This window comes from Erinaceus europaeus, chromosome 7, assembly GCF_950295315.1.
Source record: "Erinaceus europaeus chromosome 7, mEriEur2.1, whole genome shotgun sequence".
NCBI lineage: Eukaryota > Metazoa > Chordata > Mammalia > Eulipotyphla > Erinaceidae > Erinaceus > Erinaceus europaeus.
The window spans coordinates 109,280,933-109,299,498 of NC_080168.1; the positions used below are offsets into that span (position 1 = coordinate 109,280,933).

Genomic DNA, 18,566 nt, shown 5'->3' on the forward strand with positions numbered 1-18,566 from the left:
TTAAGTAGAAAGAAAATTTGACTTGCTTATATCTTTTTCATTCCATATTTAATTCTAGGTCCCATATATATATTTTTTTTGTTACCATCTGTTTCAATTTTACCTGATATGCCTGTTCTGAGTTCTCTATTTTACTTTAAAATTTTTATTTTTAGTATTTTAAGACAAAGATAAAATAGGTTTTCTTATGTTAAATGCTTCTTTTGGCATATACACATACTTTAATTGTAGTATTGTTCATAGAGATAGCACAGTGGTAAAGCACGGGGCTTTCTACCACATTTTCTAGAATCGAATAGTGTTCCAGTCTATCATTTATAAAAATAAATATTTTAGAAGTTGTAACAAAATAAAAAAGTTTATCAAGTGACTTTTCTAAAATTGTCCCAAGTATCACAGATTCTATATTTAACATACTACACAATATCTTTTTGAATAATGTGAGTAAATCCTAGTGATATATAGAGATATATAAAGAGACACAGTTTTTGCTGAAATTTAAGAGATAAAGAATTCTTTGATATGAGTGGGTTCACAAATCAATATTTACTGAATCATGAGATTAGTGTGACCAAGCTATCACTAATTAAAACTTTCCAAAGACATGTTTGAAACATTTTATTTGGTTGTTCAAATTCTATTTGTGTAATATAAGTAAAAATTTCTTGATTGTGTCATTGAAAGCTTGTTTTACTTGTTTGTTTCTCAAAGTATAAATGAAGGGATTCAACATAGGAGCAACGGAGGTAGTGAGCACAGATACCCCTTTATTGATGTCGACCTCTTCTTTAGCTGAAGGCTTGACATAGATGAATATACAGCTGCCATACGTGATGGAAACAACAATCATGTGAGAAGAACAAGTGGAAAAAGCTTTTTTTCTCTGAGAAGCTGAAGGGAACCTTAAAATTGTCCTAATGATATATATGTATGAAAGAGCAACAGCTATCAGTGTAATGATGAATGTCAGTATGGCACAAATTATAACCATCTGTTCTATGGACCAAGTGTCTGAGCATGAAATCTTAAAAAGAGGAGATGCATCACAACCAAAATGATCAATGACATTGGAGTCACAGAATTCTAGCTGGAGCCCCATACCAAGTGGTGTGATGATTATCGTCAATCCAGAAATCCAACAGCAGAGGACAAGCATGGTGCAGACTCTACTATTCATGATGGTCATGTAATGAAGAGGTTTACAGATGGCCACATAGCGATCATAAGACATGGCTGCCAGGAGGAAAAATTCTGTGGCCCCAAAAAGTCCAATAAAAAATATTTGACTGGCACAAGCATTATAAGTTATGGTGTTGTCTCCAGTTGATATGCTATATAAGAATCTGGGGATACAGACTGTTGTAAATGAAATTTCTAGGAAGGAGAAATTTCGAAGAAAAAAATACATGGGTGTTTTGAGATGGGAATCTGTAAATGTAAGGATGATAATTGTTAGGTTTCCAGTAATGCTCATGATATAGGTGAGAAAGAAAAAGATAAAAAGTAGAACTTGTAGCTGTGGATCCTCTGTAAGTCCTAATAAGATGAATGTTGTTATTTCTGTGTGATTTTTCATTACTATCGTTGATATTTAAGCACTCTGTCTGCAAAAAGTTAAAGAGGAAATTATTAAAGGGGAAAGGAATAAAAAATAATAAAATATGAAACAAATATTAGAAGACTAAGAGACTCAAAAATTTACTTTGTTATACCCATTGAAAAACACTGAACAATTTATTTTTCAGATAGAGACAGAGAAAAAGGAGTCAGAAGGAGAGAGGAGAGAAGTCACAGAACTAAATCCCCCTTTAGTGAGGAGGGTGTATGGCTCAAACCTGGGTCTCACTCATGGCAAAGCTGTGCATTATCCAGGTGAACAATCTTGCCAACCATTTTTTTGACAAAGCCTAACATCACTTTATAATACTTTTATACTACTCAACAAGTTTGGGTGTAGGAGTAATATACCTTGTTCTCACTTTGGCAACACATATACTAAAATTGGAATGATACAGAGAAGATTAGCATGACCCCTGCACAAGGATGATATGCACATTTGTGAAGAGTTCCATATTGAAAAGAGTAATATATCTCAATATGATAAATACTACCTGACTATCTGACACACTCCCATCAATTTCATACTTTGTGAAAATCTGAAAACTTTACATCTAAGGTCAGAAACAAAACAAGTATTTTCATTCTCACCATAATTATATGAACTACACTGGAAATCCCAAAAAGGCAGTTATACAACTTAATCAAATTAGAAAGATGTAAAACTATCACTATTTATAGATGTTGTGATAATATACACTGAAAAATAGGCTAATGACTTAAATATAAGATATAAAATATATACAATCAAACACAGGCAACACATTCCTTTACACTAACCTCGGAAATATCTTTAGAAACTCAATCTCCAGATACAGGAGAAATAAAGCAGAATAATCAGATGAAACTATATTAAAGTTAAAAAAAATGAGCTTTGCACAGCTTAACAAACTTATCAAACTGAACTGTCATTCTACTGAATGTTAGAAGATATTTTCATATCTGGCATCTGATATATGTTTGGTATCCAAAATACAAAGGGAACACATGAAAACCAACACTAAACAGCTGGAGAGAAATCTCAGTTTCAGAGCACAGATTGGCAAGCCTAAATTAGCTCATGAGGTCCCAGTTTCAATCTTCATCATGGTTATATGTCAAAGCTGAGCAATTTTCTTCTGTCTCTCCCCTCCCCTTCTTTAGCACAACTTACAAAAATTAACAAATACATCTTTAAAAATTAAACAGCAGGAAATCGGGCGGTAGCACAGTGGGTTAAGTGCATGTGGCACAAAGCCCAAAGACCAGCGGAAGGATCCCGGTTCTAGGCACTGGCTGCCCACCTGCAGGGAAGTCACTTTACAGGCGGTGAAGCAGGTCTGCAGGTGTCTATCTTTCTCTCCCCATCTCTGTCTTCCATTCCTCTCTCCATTTTTCTCTGTCCTATCCAACAACGACATCAATAATAACGATAATAACTACAACAATAAAAAACAAGGACAACAAAAAGGGAATAAATATTAAAAAAATTTTAAAAATTAAACAGCAGAAATGCCATGTAACCAATTCAATTTATAAATGTATAGAAGACCTGAAGATACTTTTCCAAAAAATATTAATACAAAAAATATGCTCAGTAAACACATGGCATTGTCATTTTGATTTGCAATTCCATAGTAAATTATATGAATAATGAAGCGACTGAAAATTCCATGCTTTAGTGGAAATATTGAATTGTATACCTACTTAGATATATAACTTTGCAATTCCATATATATTGAATATGCATTATTTATATCTTACATATATATTTTAATTACCACTAAGGTCTTATATCCTCTAGATTTACTGCTCCTGATATATATATGAATTTCAGACCAAAAAAAAAAAGAGAGACAGAGAATGAAAGAGTGACACTCCATCATTCATTGAGCTTCCCCTTGGTACCATGAATGTTGTTCACATCTAGTATGGGAGGCTTGCACATGGTAAAGTGTGTGCTTTATTGAGTGAGCTATCTTCTAGCCCCTATTGTTTCTTATAGAATTAAATATTATATCTCCAACATATTGCACACCTAATTTACACCTAGGAATTTCATCCAAGAGAAAAAGCATATACCAACAAAGTCAGGAATTGCTACTTTATTCACAATAAGCAAACACTGAATTCAATGAAAATTAATATCAAAAGGAAAATGGGTAATTATGGTCATTTAGTTATACAAGGAGGACTATACAACTTTAAAAACAACAAAGAATTCATATGTGTGATAACATGGACAAATCTCAACTGAATGTGCCAAAAAAAAACATATATTAAGTAGATTTACTTTATATATAATTCCTGAGAATATAAATGGTATATTGTGAGAGGTTTGTATTTTGCCTAGTGACTTAATTTGGAAATAATATAAATAACAATTTGATGTGATAGGAATGTATATATCTGACTTCCGTAATGGCTGTATTGATAGGTACATATACAGCTGTGAAAACTCATTGGAACTGATACACCCAAAATAAGTGCATTTGATTTTTTTTTGGTGTATGATATAATATTTCAGGAGTATAATTTCATAAAACACAGGATCGTGTGTATATATATACAACTCACTGTACCCATCACCAAAGTTTCTGTGTTATCATATGGAACTCTTAATTTATTATCTTCACATATTCCCTCCCTCACATAAGCACCATAGTTCTCACAGTCTGAATCTGTTTGGTTATTATTATCTATTTTTTGCAAGTTTACTTTAGTTATCATTATAACCAGAGGGCACAAATTTAAAAGCATATGTACACTGCTATGTTCAGAGCTTCAGTATTCACAATAGATCATCAACAGACGACAAGAAAAAGAAGTTAAAATGTGAAAAGAAGGCATTGTTTTGTTTAGGGAAAAATGGAGGGAATAGAAAGTGATTGTGCTTAGTCAAATGAGAAGTGAAAGACAACTACCAGCTAGCTTCACTTATAAGTTCATTTTAATTTTGTGAATGTTATGCTATAATAAAATTAATTTGCAGAAGGCAATGACAAAGCAGAAGAAAGGCATTGCAATAATTGTCAAAGAATGATATTCCTGAATCTTCCTTTATGAAAATGGTCTTTATGAAATGGTGCAGGATCTCGGTGACAATAGGGAGTATTCTGCATTTGTAAACACTACCAGAGAAGACAAACTGACACACACACACACACACACACACACACACACACACACACACACACACACACACACACACACACACAAGCACACGGCAGTGGTCCAGGAGGTGTCTCAGTGGCTAAGGCTATGGACTCTCAAGCATGAGGTCCTGAGTTCAGTCCCTGGCAGCACATGTACCAGAGTGATGCCGGGTTCTTTCTCTCTCTCCTATCATTTCTCATGAATCAATAAATTTTTTTAAAAAGCATAAGTGCTGCTATCCTATCTTGTTTTATTGATACACACTCTAAATATCTATTGTGGTTCAAATTGAAACAGAATTGTTTTTCCCCTTAACCCATTCTTAAAGTAATTTCTTCATTTCCCATTTTAAACTGTATCAAATATCACTGTGGTTCTTTTATCTCACAGTACAAACTAAGCCACTTGACTTTTAAGTCACTTAACTTAATACCATGTCTTAAATGTATGTTTATATAATGACATATTACAAGTACAATTTACTAATTTGTCAAGTATGCTTAGACATAATTATATATTTACTACAAAAATGAGATCAAGAAATTGAAATGTATGACTGGCAAAATTGCTTATTTGGTAGTGTCCTGCTTTGCCATGTGTGCAACCCAACTTCAAGTTCAGCCCCACTGCACTGAGGGAAGCTTCAGTGCTGTGGTATCCGTAACTCTCTAACTCTCTGCCTCTCTGTCTCTAACTAAAAAGTAAGAAAGTAAGACACTGAAATGTCAATCCCAGTTTCATCAACTTGAAGAAACATGTTTGGAATCATTCTTTTGTTTTGACATTGGAACCATTAGATGTTATATATCCATCAAAGTTGTCTGTTTTGCTGTCCATATTCTTACCCAGTCCATAAAGCAAGCAGAGAGAATTTCTTATTTTCTTCCATGATAATATTCTTAACAAAGAAATGAAATCAATCTCTTGTACATTAGTGATTAGTTAAGAATTAGTACATATATACAAATATGTAAGCATGTATATATAATGCACACATAGTACTCATGTATACTCACAGCATGTAATAGGAAATATTATAGTCATTCTTACACATTTTGCAGCAGATACAATTTGCTTTGAGAAATATGAAAATACTTACTTTTTAGTCTCTCACTATAGCTTTAATTTCTGCTTTATTCACAGATCCTTAGAGAAACTCCTAATCAAATGAGAATTATTAGTACTAACATGAGTGCAGTCTAGCCATGCTCTCACTTCACTTCCATTCTGTTAGCAGAGGTAATGCATATATTGCTTTATCATATTTTTTAAAATTTCCACAGACCTAAGATTTGTCATGGATCACTTTATCAGTTTAAATTATGGGAAGACCTACTTCTGCAAAATCTGAATAAGTCCATAGATGGATGACTAGTAAATCAGTAGGAAAATGCTAGAAATCACTTTTAGTTCTTGAAATGTTTATGGTCTGACTCAGCAACTTCAACAGAGTGGTTCCCTTAAAAGACTTATCACAGCTATGATGGAGGATGCTTTATATGGTCAACTGTGACTATGATAAAAAAAAAAAGTGTCCTTGGTGACCCTGCCTCAAAGTCACTAATTAATGCCAAACAGTTGAGTAGAAAAGGAAACAAAAGCTCATCAATGTACTTAGGGATTTGATAATGTACTTGAAGACTGGAAGATTAATGACATCAAGGTCTATTAACATTTTAGTAATCTATGCCAATATTAACATTAATATTAACATTAATGACATCAAGGTCTATTAACATTTTAATAATCTATGCCAAAATGATGATCCATGTAATACTTTGTTATTTGTTTCTTGTAATTCACTGTTATTATTTTAAATGACCTTCAGTATTTAATTTTTATTGTTTCTCTCTAACTTATGAGCAAACTACTACTACCTGTTCACTGTATTTAATAAAATTTATTGTTTATCCTTTTCTAAAATTTATTAAGATAGTGTCTTTGGAAGCCTTGTAAATTTCTAATCTCAGTCCATTATTTGTTACTTAATAGTTCATATAACATCACATTGGTATGGTAACATACAAAATTTGGAAATATCTTGCAAAATATATTTGTTTTGCTTTATTATTTCTGTACTTGTAGCCAATAATCTGATCTTTTATACATTTACATATAAATATATATATTTTTGAACATTTTTATTATTTACTTTATGTCTTATAAATTATCCATAGTGCATTATATTAGTATCTATAGTCTGGGAAAATCTTAACATTTTATATATATTGTTATAAGTGTAAAGCAAGATTTTTTTTCTCATTTTCCTTTCCACATTTGTTCTCCTTCCACTTTACAAAAGAAAATATATATATATCTCATCTATCCCTAACCTCACAGTATTACTGTGACACATGGACTTTGGTTATTATAATTCATTAGGGCATCAAAGCTACTACCCATAGTACTGATGTCAGAGAAGCCCCCTTCAGTAACAAAGTACCATGAAGATATCCTGATATTCCATTGCACTTGGGAGTCCGGCTGTAGCTTAGCAGGAGAAGCACATATGGAATGAAGCACAAGGACCACCCTAATGATCCCGGTTCAAGCCCTCAGCTCCTCACCTTAGGGGAGTCGCTTCACAGGCAGTGAAGCAGGTCTGCAGGTGTCTGTCTTCCCCTTCTCTCTCCATTTTTCCCTGTCCTATTTAACAATGATGACATCAATAACAACAATAACTACAACAATAATAAAAAACTGCAAGGGCAACAAAAGGGAAAAATAAATACATATAAAAATTAAAAAAAACATTTGCACTTACATTCTTTTCTTACTTTTTATTTTTATCTTTATTTGTTGGATAAAGACAGTCAAAAAACCGAGAAGGAAGAGGGAGATAGAAAGAAAAAGAGACAGAAATGCTTGTGGCATTGGTGCACTACTCACTCACCCAGCTCTTCCTTTGCAGGTGGGGACTAGGGACCTGTATCCTTGTCCACTGGAACATGTGCACTCAACCAGGTGCACCACCACCCAGCCACACAAAGTGGTTAAAATTAAATGAAGGTTTTCAATAAAAGTATAATTTGTAAATAAGCAACATGTTTTATATATTTCTTTTTAGAAATGTAGAAGCACTGATAAAGGATTGCAAACGAGTCTAAAGATATAGCATGTAAAACTAGGCTGAACGCTACAAAACAAAACTTAACAGAAATTTGTGTTAATTCAACATTGTCATCACTTCCTCATACTAAAAGGAGGTAGGAGGCCCAGTCACCTGCAGTTGAGAGAGGGTGCATTTGCTGGTGGGTGAGGTACGCTAACTTATTTGGGGGGCACTTGAAATTTGATCTTTTCCCCAATATTTCCAGTCTTGTGAAACAACATTATCCCAATAGAAATAAACATGTAGATAAAAAAGATATAAAAAGAAATATATCTACTTAACCTCTCCTAAAGAGACCACCCCCACAGGTGAGAAGCAGATGCTTGAACTCAGGTTCTTGCTTATAATATTAGGTACACATCAAAGAGGTGCACAGTCCTGCTGACAATATCAAATTTTCTACTGTATTACTGTTTAACCCCTGTGCATTAAAGCATATTTTCAAAATTTATATTTTCTATTCAGATATCTCCTAAATAATTCAAGAATAGTTCTTACAGATATTCCCTGTCATAGTTAACTTAGAATTTATAATTAAATATCTATATATATATCAATGGAATAATTTATCTTTCATTGTGCGGATATTTTTAGAGTCCAATTCAGTATTTTATTATTATTATTATTTTATTATTATTATTAATTATAATTATTAATTATTATTATTATTATTATTTTAACCAGAGTATTGATCAGGTCTAGTTTTATCATGGTGCGGGGGATTGAATCTGGGACTTTGGAGCCTCAGGCTTGAAGTCTGTTCATTCACCCACCCCTACCTCTAAATGCCCAGAGCTATGATACCTGGTAAAAATAATGATCATCATAATCATCATAAATAAAACTAATGTGTCATGAGTGTGAGCAAGTTAAATGATTTCTGAGTCTGTCATTTTAAAAAGCAAAAATAATTTCAGATGTATAGTTGAATATGAGAATTGATTTATTCATATTATGAAATGATTATTCATTTACTAGGAAAAACAGCATTCTATGCATGCTGATACTTCAAAAAATCCAAATTATTGAGGCATATATTTATTCTCAACTGTACTATACAGAAATCCGATAATGAATGCAATTGATTAAACTAAATAGTCAAGAGTAGTATTGGCATTTGGTATTTACACGCTCATTTCCTAGTGATATATTCACATATTCAATGGAAGACACATTCTCAAAGGGGAATTATCTGACTGCATATGTATTATTAAGTGTGAATGCAGGACCTTTTGTATACACAATACCACCTCTCCTCCGCCAACATTTTCATTATTTTTTGTCTTAGAGAAAGAGATATGACCAAAAATGGAGTTTCCTCAGGTATTATGTTTCTCTCATACAGTCCTACTGTTCACACCCAGGGCCTCACACTTGAAGGCATGAACACTACAAAGGAAGGTATGACGAATATCTTTTAATTAACAATATTTTAAATCACGTACTTGAATCATTAAACTTATTTTAACTAAATGATAGAGACTAGGCTACCTGGAGTCTGTGTGTTCATCTGAGTATGCTTCATCTTATATTTCCCTAGAGACAGTTTCCCCTAAGGTTTTGTAGAGAGAAGTACAAACTCTGTTTAAGTAATGAGACTGAACAGTTCCCAAGTCTCAAGGTGATTAGTTATCTTACTTAAAATAATCTTTATGAGTGTCCTCGAGATGTGATTAGAGAATCTCTTTAAATGATCTCATATTAGAGATAAAAGTTTATCAGAAATCTTTGTTATCCTTGGCAGAGATACCACCATATATATTCAGCTCTTTGTGACCAAGGAGAAATGGCCTGGCCAAAATCATCACAGATAGCCACTGCTTTGAATAAACTCCAGTGATTTTAGAGCATTGTTTCTATCTACAAATGTAATGATCATTCTCCAGCCAGTTTGTTTTATATTATGGTTGTTTCTTACTAATGGTAAGTCAGAAAAAGGTAATTTTTTTCAGCTAGTTAAGAGTAATTACAAAACCTTGTATGTTGCATATGCACCAACGCCTTTATCTATACATATGCGTACATATAGAGAGCATATTTATGCACAGCAGTGATTTGAAGGTGATACTTTAATCTTTATTCACATAAAATATCTTATATTTTATAAATCTATAAATGCAAAAAGCTTATAGTTTGATATATGCACTTATCCTCGTATTTCTAGTATCTAGATGATTTAAACTATATATGAAAATATAATATATATTGAATGATTAATTTGCTGCATCATTACATTCCTGTCCTTTTTTTTTCATTTTCTTATAGTTCTTATTGGAGTTGCAAGAGTCTAAAATTGAGTTCAAAGTAAATTTCTTATTAAATGTCTGATGTCATAATACTGGCATAATTTTATTTTGATGAATTAATAATAGACATAAAAAATTTAATTCCATATGAGTGTTTTTATAAGTTATTTAACAAATATACGAATTTAGAATAAATTACACTTCACTGGTAAGGGTAAAAATTCAAAATACTATGAAGTCTGCAGATTGAACTGAACTGACATTCATAGCTACTTTTTTTATTTAAAGTGTTTATTATCTTTATTTATTGTATAGAGATGGCCAGAAAGAAGATTGAAGAGGTAATGAGAGAAAGAGGAGAGGGAGGGGGAAGGGAGAGGAGAGACCTACAAAATTGCTTCACCACTTGTAAAGCTTTCCCTTTTTAGGTGGGGACTAGGGACTTGAACCCAGGTCCTTGTGTATTGTAACATGTGCACTAATCCATATGTGCCATCACCTGACCTCCTTTTTTTTAAACCAGAGCACTGCTCAGCTCTGGCTTATGATGGTGTGGGAAATTTGACCTGGGTCTTTTGGAGCCTCTGGCTCAAGTCTTTTTGCATAACCATTATGCTATCTACCCCATGCTGGCCCCCTTTTATAGCTATTTTTTAAAATACTTTTAGTTACATTCCTTAGATCATAAATCTAGCATTAATAAAGTATTGCCTTATACATAAGTATTAGTGAATGTGTATACATTTATTGTTTTCTGGCTATAAAGATACACAAGTAATCTCTTATTTTTATTTCTAGAATTCTGTTTGATCATAAAAGAGAAATGAAGAATCTTACAAGGCAGATAGAGTTTATCCTACTGGGAATGATGGATAATTCTCAATTACAGATCATAACATTTTTGGTTCTACTTCTTTTTTTAAAAAATTTTTATTTAAGAAAGGATTAATGAACAAAAACATAAGGTAGGAGGGGTACAACTCCACACAATTCCCACCACCCAATCTCCATAACCCACCCCCTTCCATGATAGCTTTCCCATTCTCTAGCCCTCTGGGAGCATGGACCCAGGGTCGTTGAGGGTTGCATAAGGTAGAAGGTCTGGCTTCTGTAATTGCTTCCCCGCTGAACATGGGCATTGACTGGTCAGTCCATACTCCCAGTCTGCCTCTATCTTTCCCTAGTAAGGTGTGTCTCTGGGGAAGCTGAGCTCCAGGACACATTGGTGGGGTCTTCAATCCAGGGAAGCCTGGCCAGCATCCTGGTGGCATCTGGAACCTGGTGATTGAAAAGAGAGTTAACATATGAAGCCAAACAATTTGTTGAGCAATCATGGATCCCAAGCTTGGAATAGTGGAGAGGAAGTGTTAGGGAGGTACTCACTGCAAACTTCAGTGTACTTCTGCTTTCAGGTATATATTTTGCAGTAGTTTATGGGTACGTGTGAACATAAGCTCTCTCTCACAGAAACTGGTGTATATCTAGGTTATGGGACTTTGTTAGAAAGTGAACTACCTGAGATGAAATTAGAGTGTACTATAAAAGGAAAGGTCTCACCCGAGTAATGAAGCTGAAGGGTTGTCATTCCACACGTGAAGTCTCTGGACACAGTCTGAGGTGAAGCATGTTGAGGTGGCAATCGTTCCATTGGTTAGGTTGTGATCGGCGGATGCAATATTATTTGGTTTGGATTGGGAGATGCATACGGGAAAGTGGGCCCTATCCAAGGGTTCCAGGACTGGGGGAAGTAGGGGCTCTATAGTGGAGATGTTAGGTTCCTGCTGACCTAGGGTTCAAAAAGACAATCGATAGTTAATGTTATCATCACATTATTTGGTAATTGGGTTAACTTTGAAAAGTCCTTTTGTTAGGGTTTGCTGTACAGTACCCAGTATCTTGTATATAGCTGTGCTATTGGATGTTTCTAATCTACTTGGTCTAGGCTTTTGAGAGAGTCCACATATCAAATACACAGCCTATATATTAAAAAGATTCAGTTTGTGTTTTGAGAAACTTTGAGACATACAATTGATTTTCCCCCTCTCATATTAATTAACTACTGATTTATATGTCTATATTTTGCTAGGAGTGTACATAAACACCATTCCCACCACCAAAGGACTGTGACCCATCCCTCCCGCCCACTCCCACCCCCAACTGGCCCAGGAAGCTGCATGTCTACCCCTCACCACTGGGTTTTTACTTTGGTGCCCTACTTACAATTTGATTAGGTCCTGCTTTTAGTTTCCCTTTCAGATCTTCTTAGTCAACTTCTGTTGATGAGTGGGATTATCCCATACTCATCTTTATCTTTCTGACTTAGCTCACTTAACATAATTCCTTCTAACTCTGTCCAAGATGGGTCAGAGAAGGTGGGTTCATTGTTCTTGATAGCTGCGTAGTATTCCATTGTGTATATATACCACAGCTTTCTCAGCCACTCATTTGTTGTTGGGCACCTGGGTTGCTTCCAGGTTTTAGCTATTATGAATTGTGGTTTTACTTCTAAATTACATGTTGATATGATAGGGAACTTGACCATCATTGCCTTCACTTTACTGGATTCCCATTTCAAGAGCTCAGTGTATTTCTTCCTTTGTAATTTAATCTTTCCTGGAAATTTCTTTCACAAGTGCTTGCATCCTCAAATTTCTAATCACCCTCATAACCAGGAAAAGGGCTACTAATACCTAAAATATATAAAGTATTCACAAAACACAGGAAAAATATCATCCTCTTCTCAGGTCTGCCCCTGCCTCGCTCCACATTCCTCTGCAGCCATGTCTGACAAACTCCACATGGCTGAGATTGAGAAATTTGCTCAGTTGAAATTGAAGAAGACAGATACACAAGAGAAGCACCCACTGCCTTCAAAAGAAATGACTGAACAGGAGTAGCAAGCCAATAAATAGTAATGAGGCAGGCATCATGTTCACTGTACATTCTACATTCATTGCCTTATTTTCTTCTTTTAGCTTATTAACTTTGTAAGGTGCAAAGAGGTTGGATCAAGTTTAAATGAATGTGCTGCCCCTTTTCACATCCAAGAACTACTGACAGAAAGCTGGGCCTGCCTCTCCCACTGCCTGGCTGGAAGGGAAGGGAGAAAAATTGTATGTTGGTGGAGGAGGAAGAGGAAGCTGGGTGAGAGACAGTGAAATCTAGAGTCAAAACCTAGTTGGTCTAACATTGCCTGAAGACTATAAAATACAGTTTATAGAGTGCCTTTTTCAATGATTTTAATTATTGGAATGTACAGTTTTAATATGCAAATATAGTTTTAAAACCTGAAGAAAAAAGAAGCAACAAACAACCCTATTAAATAATGGGAGAGGACATGGACAGAATCTTCACGAAGAGACCCTGAAAGCCAAAAGACACATGAAAAAATTCTCAAAGTCACTGATTATCAGAGAAATGCAAATAAAGAAGACAATGAGATACTACACTGCAGCTATGAGAATATCATACATTAAAAAGAGCAGGAACAACCAATGCTTGTGAGGATGTGAGGAAAAAGGAATTCTGCATAGCTAGTGGATTGTGAATTAGTGCAGCTTCCGTAGGAACTGTCTGGAGAGTCTTCAGAATATCAGAGACAGGCCTTCTGTATAATACAGAATCCAGCGATCCTTTTGCAGGTGCCTACCCAAAGAACACAAGGACAACTATCCAGAGACATCTACTATAAATGACTATAGCTATTGTGGCACAACTTATTTACCTCAGATTTAGAAACGAACCAGATACCATAAAACAGATAAATGACTAAGTACGTTGTGATGTATGGATATGCCATAGAATTCTATACAGCCATAAAAGTGATGATATCCTCTTCTTTGCTTCATCTTCCATGTAACTTTATGGAATTATGTTGAGTGAACTAGACCAGAAGGTGAAAGATGACTGATAATCTCACTCATGGGTGGAAGCTAATAAACAAGAAAAGAGGAGGAAACACAAGGTGAAACATGGACCCAGTGTGGTGTATCAGGGCAATGTATAGGACTCTGGGGGAGAAAAAAAGAGGGAGCTGGAAAAAGACAGCAGGCACCCAGTGTCTGATGGTAGAGAAAGATGGCTTAGGTGGTGGGAGAGCTATACAGACTCCTACCAAGGGAATATGAGAGGTTGTACCCATGTGACAACAACTGGCATGTAAATCATTCTTCCCCTAATAAAATCAGTTTTGAAAAATCTACTTTTCATTCCTGTGTCAAAATTCAATGTTTCCAACATTAAGTTGTAATTGTCACTGCCTTCCATTTATCTGTGGATATTACATTTTATATGCCACATGTAAAGAAAATGTGGATAATGCTACTTGATTTAACTCTTTTCCTGCTTCTTACTCCTCTATGTGCCTCAGTTTTGCATACTTAATGTTCTAAACTTTTTCTTGATTCAGCCTTCATATGCTTTAGCACAATATCTAAATTAAGTAAATTTTCTGTTCTGTAAATAGATCAAGCATAATAAATTGATAAATTTTAACTTTCCATTTAACTAAACTGGCATTATAATACCCAATATCACAATTACTTTGGTCTTGATAATGAGTATTTTAGAGACTCATGTACATTTCCTTATCAGACTACTCTGACTGTGACTGAAGTTCATAAGAGTTCTTTGGTGAATGCTCCATGAATTCATGTTGATAACAGGTATGCTTAAAGCTGGTAAAGATATACTAACTCTTGCTTCATCTCATCTTTCTTCCTGTTATCCAATAAAGAAATTTTTAATATTCTCGCATAGAATATAAAATATCATGTTTGTTACATAAGCCATGAAATATTTAAACAATAAACTTTCTCCTTGGTGTCAATAAAGCAATTTAATACCAAGGTAAGCAGACACCTTAACAAACTTAGACCATGTTATATACATAGTTGGTGAGAGTTGGTTCTAGTAGAATGTCAGCTAACATACTTTTCATTATGTTATTTTATCTTTCCCAACCTCACCCCAATATATACTGTTGCTTGAAAAGGAGTGTAGTATAGAGGTTTGGACAGGACTCCATATCAGATTTTAGATTTCATTATTTCCTTTTATGTAGGGTACTCAGGTCTAATTTCTATACACACGAAACATATGTGAAAGATGCTGAGGAATAATAATAGTATTTGAAGTGTTTGATTTACCATTGATAATTTTTGTAGGGTATTTTCTTTCAAAATTATACCACCTGACATAATTCAAAAGAATGTTTTCCTGCTATTTAAGATTTCCTTTAAAATTAAAATAGTTCTCGTATTCTAAATTTAATACCAGAATTACCTTTTTTCCAAAATTCTTTAAAAGTCACTTGTTTACTGTTTAATGATTTGTATGAGTAACTGTTTTCAGAGGTAATCACTTAATAGTAGAGTTTTGCTTTCTTTCTAATTCTTTTTTTTAATAGTTATTTATTTCCTTTTGTTGCCCTTGTATTATTGTTGACATCGTTGTTGTATAGACAGAGAGAAATGGAGAGAGGAGAGGAAGACAGACACCTGCAGACCTGCTTCACTGCTTGTGAAGCAACACCCCTGCAGGTGGGAAGCCAGGGGGCTCAAACAAACAGGCATCCATATGCTGCCCTAGCACTTTACACCCCCTGTGCTTAACTTGCTGCACTACAGCCACTACCTTCTTTTTTTCTATTTCTTTCCAGAGAAGCAAATTCACATTAATTGCTTCAAATCGTAGTTCTACACATGAGTTTTTTTCTCTCATCGATCCACATTCTAGTATTTATCCCCATAAATAGTTTCATACTGTTTTCCCTGTAAATTTGTTGTCCCAATGTATTTAATTAAACACTTGATATAATATTTCATTATCATTTAAGTTTTGTGTCTTAACTCTCACCTATGCTTGTCTTTAAGTTTTGAAACTCATAAGTGAAATTATCTTTATGTTCATTTTTATTGAGTGTATGATTTTGAAGTTCTTCTTTCCGGCATATAGATAGGTAATTAGTTTACCTGTGATTATGAAGATACCTCAATTTCTTTTTTGTAATATTATTTCCTTTTGTTGCCCTTATTGTTTTATTGTTGTAGTTATTGCAGTTGTTTTTATTGATACTCATTGTTGGATAGGACAGAGAGAAAAGAGAGAGGAAGGGAAGACAGAGAGGGGTAGAGAATCATAGACACCTGTAGACCTGCTTTACTGCTTGTGAAGCGACTCCCCTGCAGGTGGGGAAGGAACCGGGGGCTCGAACCCAGATCTTCATGCTGGTCTTTGTGCTTCATGCCATGTGTGATTAACCCAGTGCACTATGGTCCAACTCCCTGATAACTCAATTTCTTAAATTATGATAACTCCCAAACTCTTGTGTTATCTCAGTTTCCACTTTTTAGTCTCCCCAACTTTTTTTTTTTTACCTTATCAGAGCATCAATCAGCTGTGATTCTTGGTTTTCCTGAGAATTAAACCTGGGACCTGTATTGCTGTGTTGCACTATCTCCCTAGCCCAGTCCATTATTTAAATTAATCTAGTGTTCCTCACTTGGTACTAATTTATTTTAATGGTTCTAATGTTGTTTTATTTTATTTTATTTTATTTTTTGTTATATTATTTTAATATTCAATTATTTATTCCTCCAGGGTTATCACTGGGACTCTGTGACAGCACTAGGAATCCATTGCTCCTGATAACCATTTCTGTTTCATTTTATTGGACAGGACAGGGAGAAATTGAGAGAAGATGGGGAGATACAGAGGGAGAGAGAAAAACACCCCCAGACGTGCTTTAGGGCTCATGAAGTGTCCTCCAAGCAGTTGGGAGCTGGGGACTTGAACCCAGATCCTTTTGTGAATGCTTACACTTTTTGTATTAAGTGTGCTTAACTGGGGGTGCCACCATCTGGCCACCTCTATTTTAATATTTATAACTATGTTTTTGAGAAACCCCATGGTATCATTTCTACATAATGTCTTCTATATACTTTATATACTTTGAAATATTACTTTTATTCATTCTCTAAGGCATTGAAGAAATAGTCTACGTAAGAAGTAGACACAATCTAAATAGTTCAGAATCATATCTGACAGTTTGACAGTAAGGAAAAATGCCATACATGAGTTTGGTTTGAAAAAAGGACTTTGCTTCAAGTGTGACTAGGTGCCAATATTAAATGAACTTGATAAGGATAATATGGCTAAATAGTAGCTACAATGTAAAGAGATAAGTAAGAAGCTATAATTGAATCATCTGAGAACTTTCCTTTCACTCAGCTTCATCAAACATTTGATTTTTTTGAGAGAAATGTAATTCTTTTTATAGAGTCCTTGAAAGCTTGTTTCACTTGTTTATTCCTTAGGGTGTAAATGAAGGGGTTCAGCAAGGGTGCAACGGAAGTAGTGAGCACTGAAACCCCTTTGTTTATGGCCACCTCTTCCTTTGCAGAGGGCTTGATGTAGATGAAGATGCAGCTTCCATAGGTGATGGAAACCACAATCATGTGGGATGAACAGGTAGAAAAGGCTTTTTTTCTTTGCTGAACAGAAGGGAATCTCAGAATTGTCTTGATGATGTACGTGTATGATAGAACTACACAAACGAGGGTGATAATGAGTCCAAATACAGCCATAAAGATAACCATTTGTTCTATTACCCATGTATCTGAACATGAGATCTTTAAGAGGGGGCTTGCATCACAGCTGAAATGATCAATGGCATTAGAGTCACAGAATTCAAGCTGGAGACCCATGCTAAGAGGTGGGAGAATGATCATCAAGCCAGACACCCAACAAGAAAGAACTAATATGGTACACACCCTATTACTCATAATAGTCATGTAGTGAAGGGGCTTACAGATAGCAACATAGCGATCATAGGACATGGCTGCCAGGAGAAAAAATTCTGTTGCTGCAAAGAGAATAACAAAAAATATTTGAGTTGCACACGCATTGTAAGATACGGTCTTATCGCCAGTTGATATACTGTACAAGAATCTAGGAATGCATACTGTGGTAAATGAGACTTCTAAGAAGGAGAAATTTCTAAGGAAAAAATACATAGGAGTTTTAAGATGTGAGTCCACCAATGTAAGGATGATAATAGTCAGATTCCCTGTTACACTCAGAACGTAGGTGAGAAACAGAAACATAAAAAGTAGGATTTTCAGTTGGGGGTCATCTGTCAGTCCCAGTAGAATAAAGGTAGTTATTGCTGTATGGTTTCTCATCTTTAACATTTGGAATTTGCCTAACCACCATTTAAATAAATCGATATTTTATGCAGAAGTACTCAAATTCTGCAACAAAAACTATTTATAAGTCAAGCAAGCAACTCTTCATAGATTTTCTCCTTTCATAGTATCATTGCTACTTTTCCATAGACTTTCAGAAATATATATGTATATATAAGAGCTATGAATTATTCAATAGTTATGAGCTGTGAATTATTCCTTAAGAATTTTCTTATAAAACAGTTTTATTTTTCTATATCTTTGACCCTC

The 18,566-nt window shown here is 34.6% G+C and overlaps 2 protein-coding genes and 1 non-coding gene across 3 annotated transcripts; 1 reads left to right on the forward strand and 2 right to left on the reverse strand.

Annotated features, from left to right (window-relative positions):
- Window positions 1-637: 637 nt before the first annotated feature.
- LOC103109234 (olfactory receptor 6C2-like) lies at window positions 638-1,576 on the reverse strand. The gene has a single exon (XM_007518277.1). The coding sequence runs from the start codon at window positions 1,574-1,576 to the stop codon at window positions 638-640; it is 939 nt and encodes a 312-aa protein (XP_007518339.1).
- A 393-nt stretch (window positions 1,577-1,969) lies between these two features.
- Window positions 1,970-2,078, forward strand: LOC132539606 (U6 spliceosomal RNA). Its single transcript, XR_009550946.1, has one exon. It is a non-coding gene; the product is annotated as a U6 spliceosomal RNA (small nuclear RNA).
- Window positions 2,079-17,345: 15,267 nt separating this feature from the next.
- LOC103128385 (olfactory receptor 6C2) lies at window positions 17,346-18,302 on the reverse strand. Its single transcript, XM_007539222.2, has one exon. The coding sequence runs from the start codon at window positions 18,300-18,302 to the stop codon at window positions 17,346-17,348; it is 957 nt and encodes a 318-aa protein (XP_007539284.2).
- Between the last annotated feature and the right edge of the window lie 264 nt (window positions 18,303-18,566).

Bases quoted from the DNA above. Each gene is read 5' to 3' on its own strand.
- LOC103128385 (XM_007539222.2), bottom strand. From the start codon at position 18,302: ATGTTAAAGATGAGAAACCATACAGCAATAACTACCTTTATTCTACTG.
- LOC103109234 (XM_007518277.1), bottom strand. From the start codon at position 1,576: ATGAAAAATCACACAGAAATAACAACATTCATCTTATTAGGACTTACA.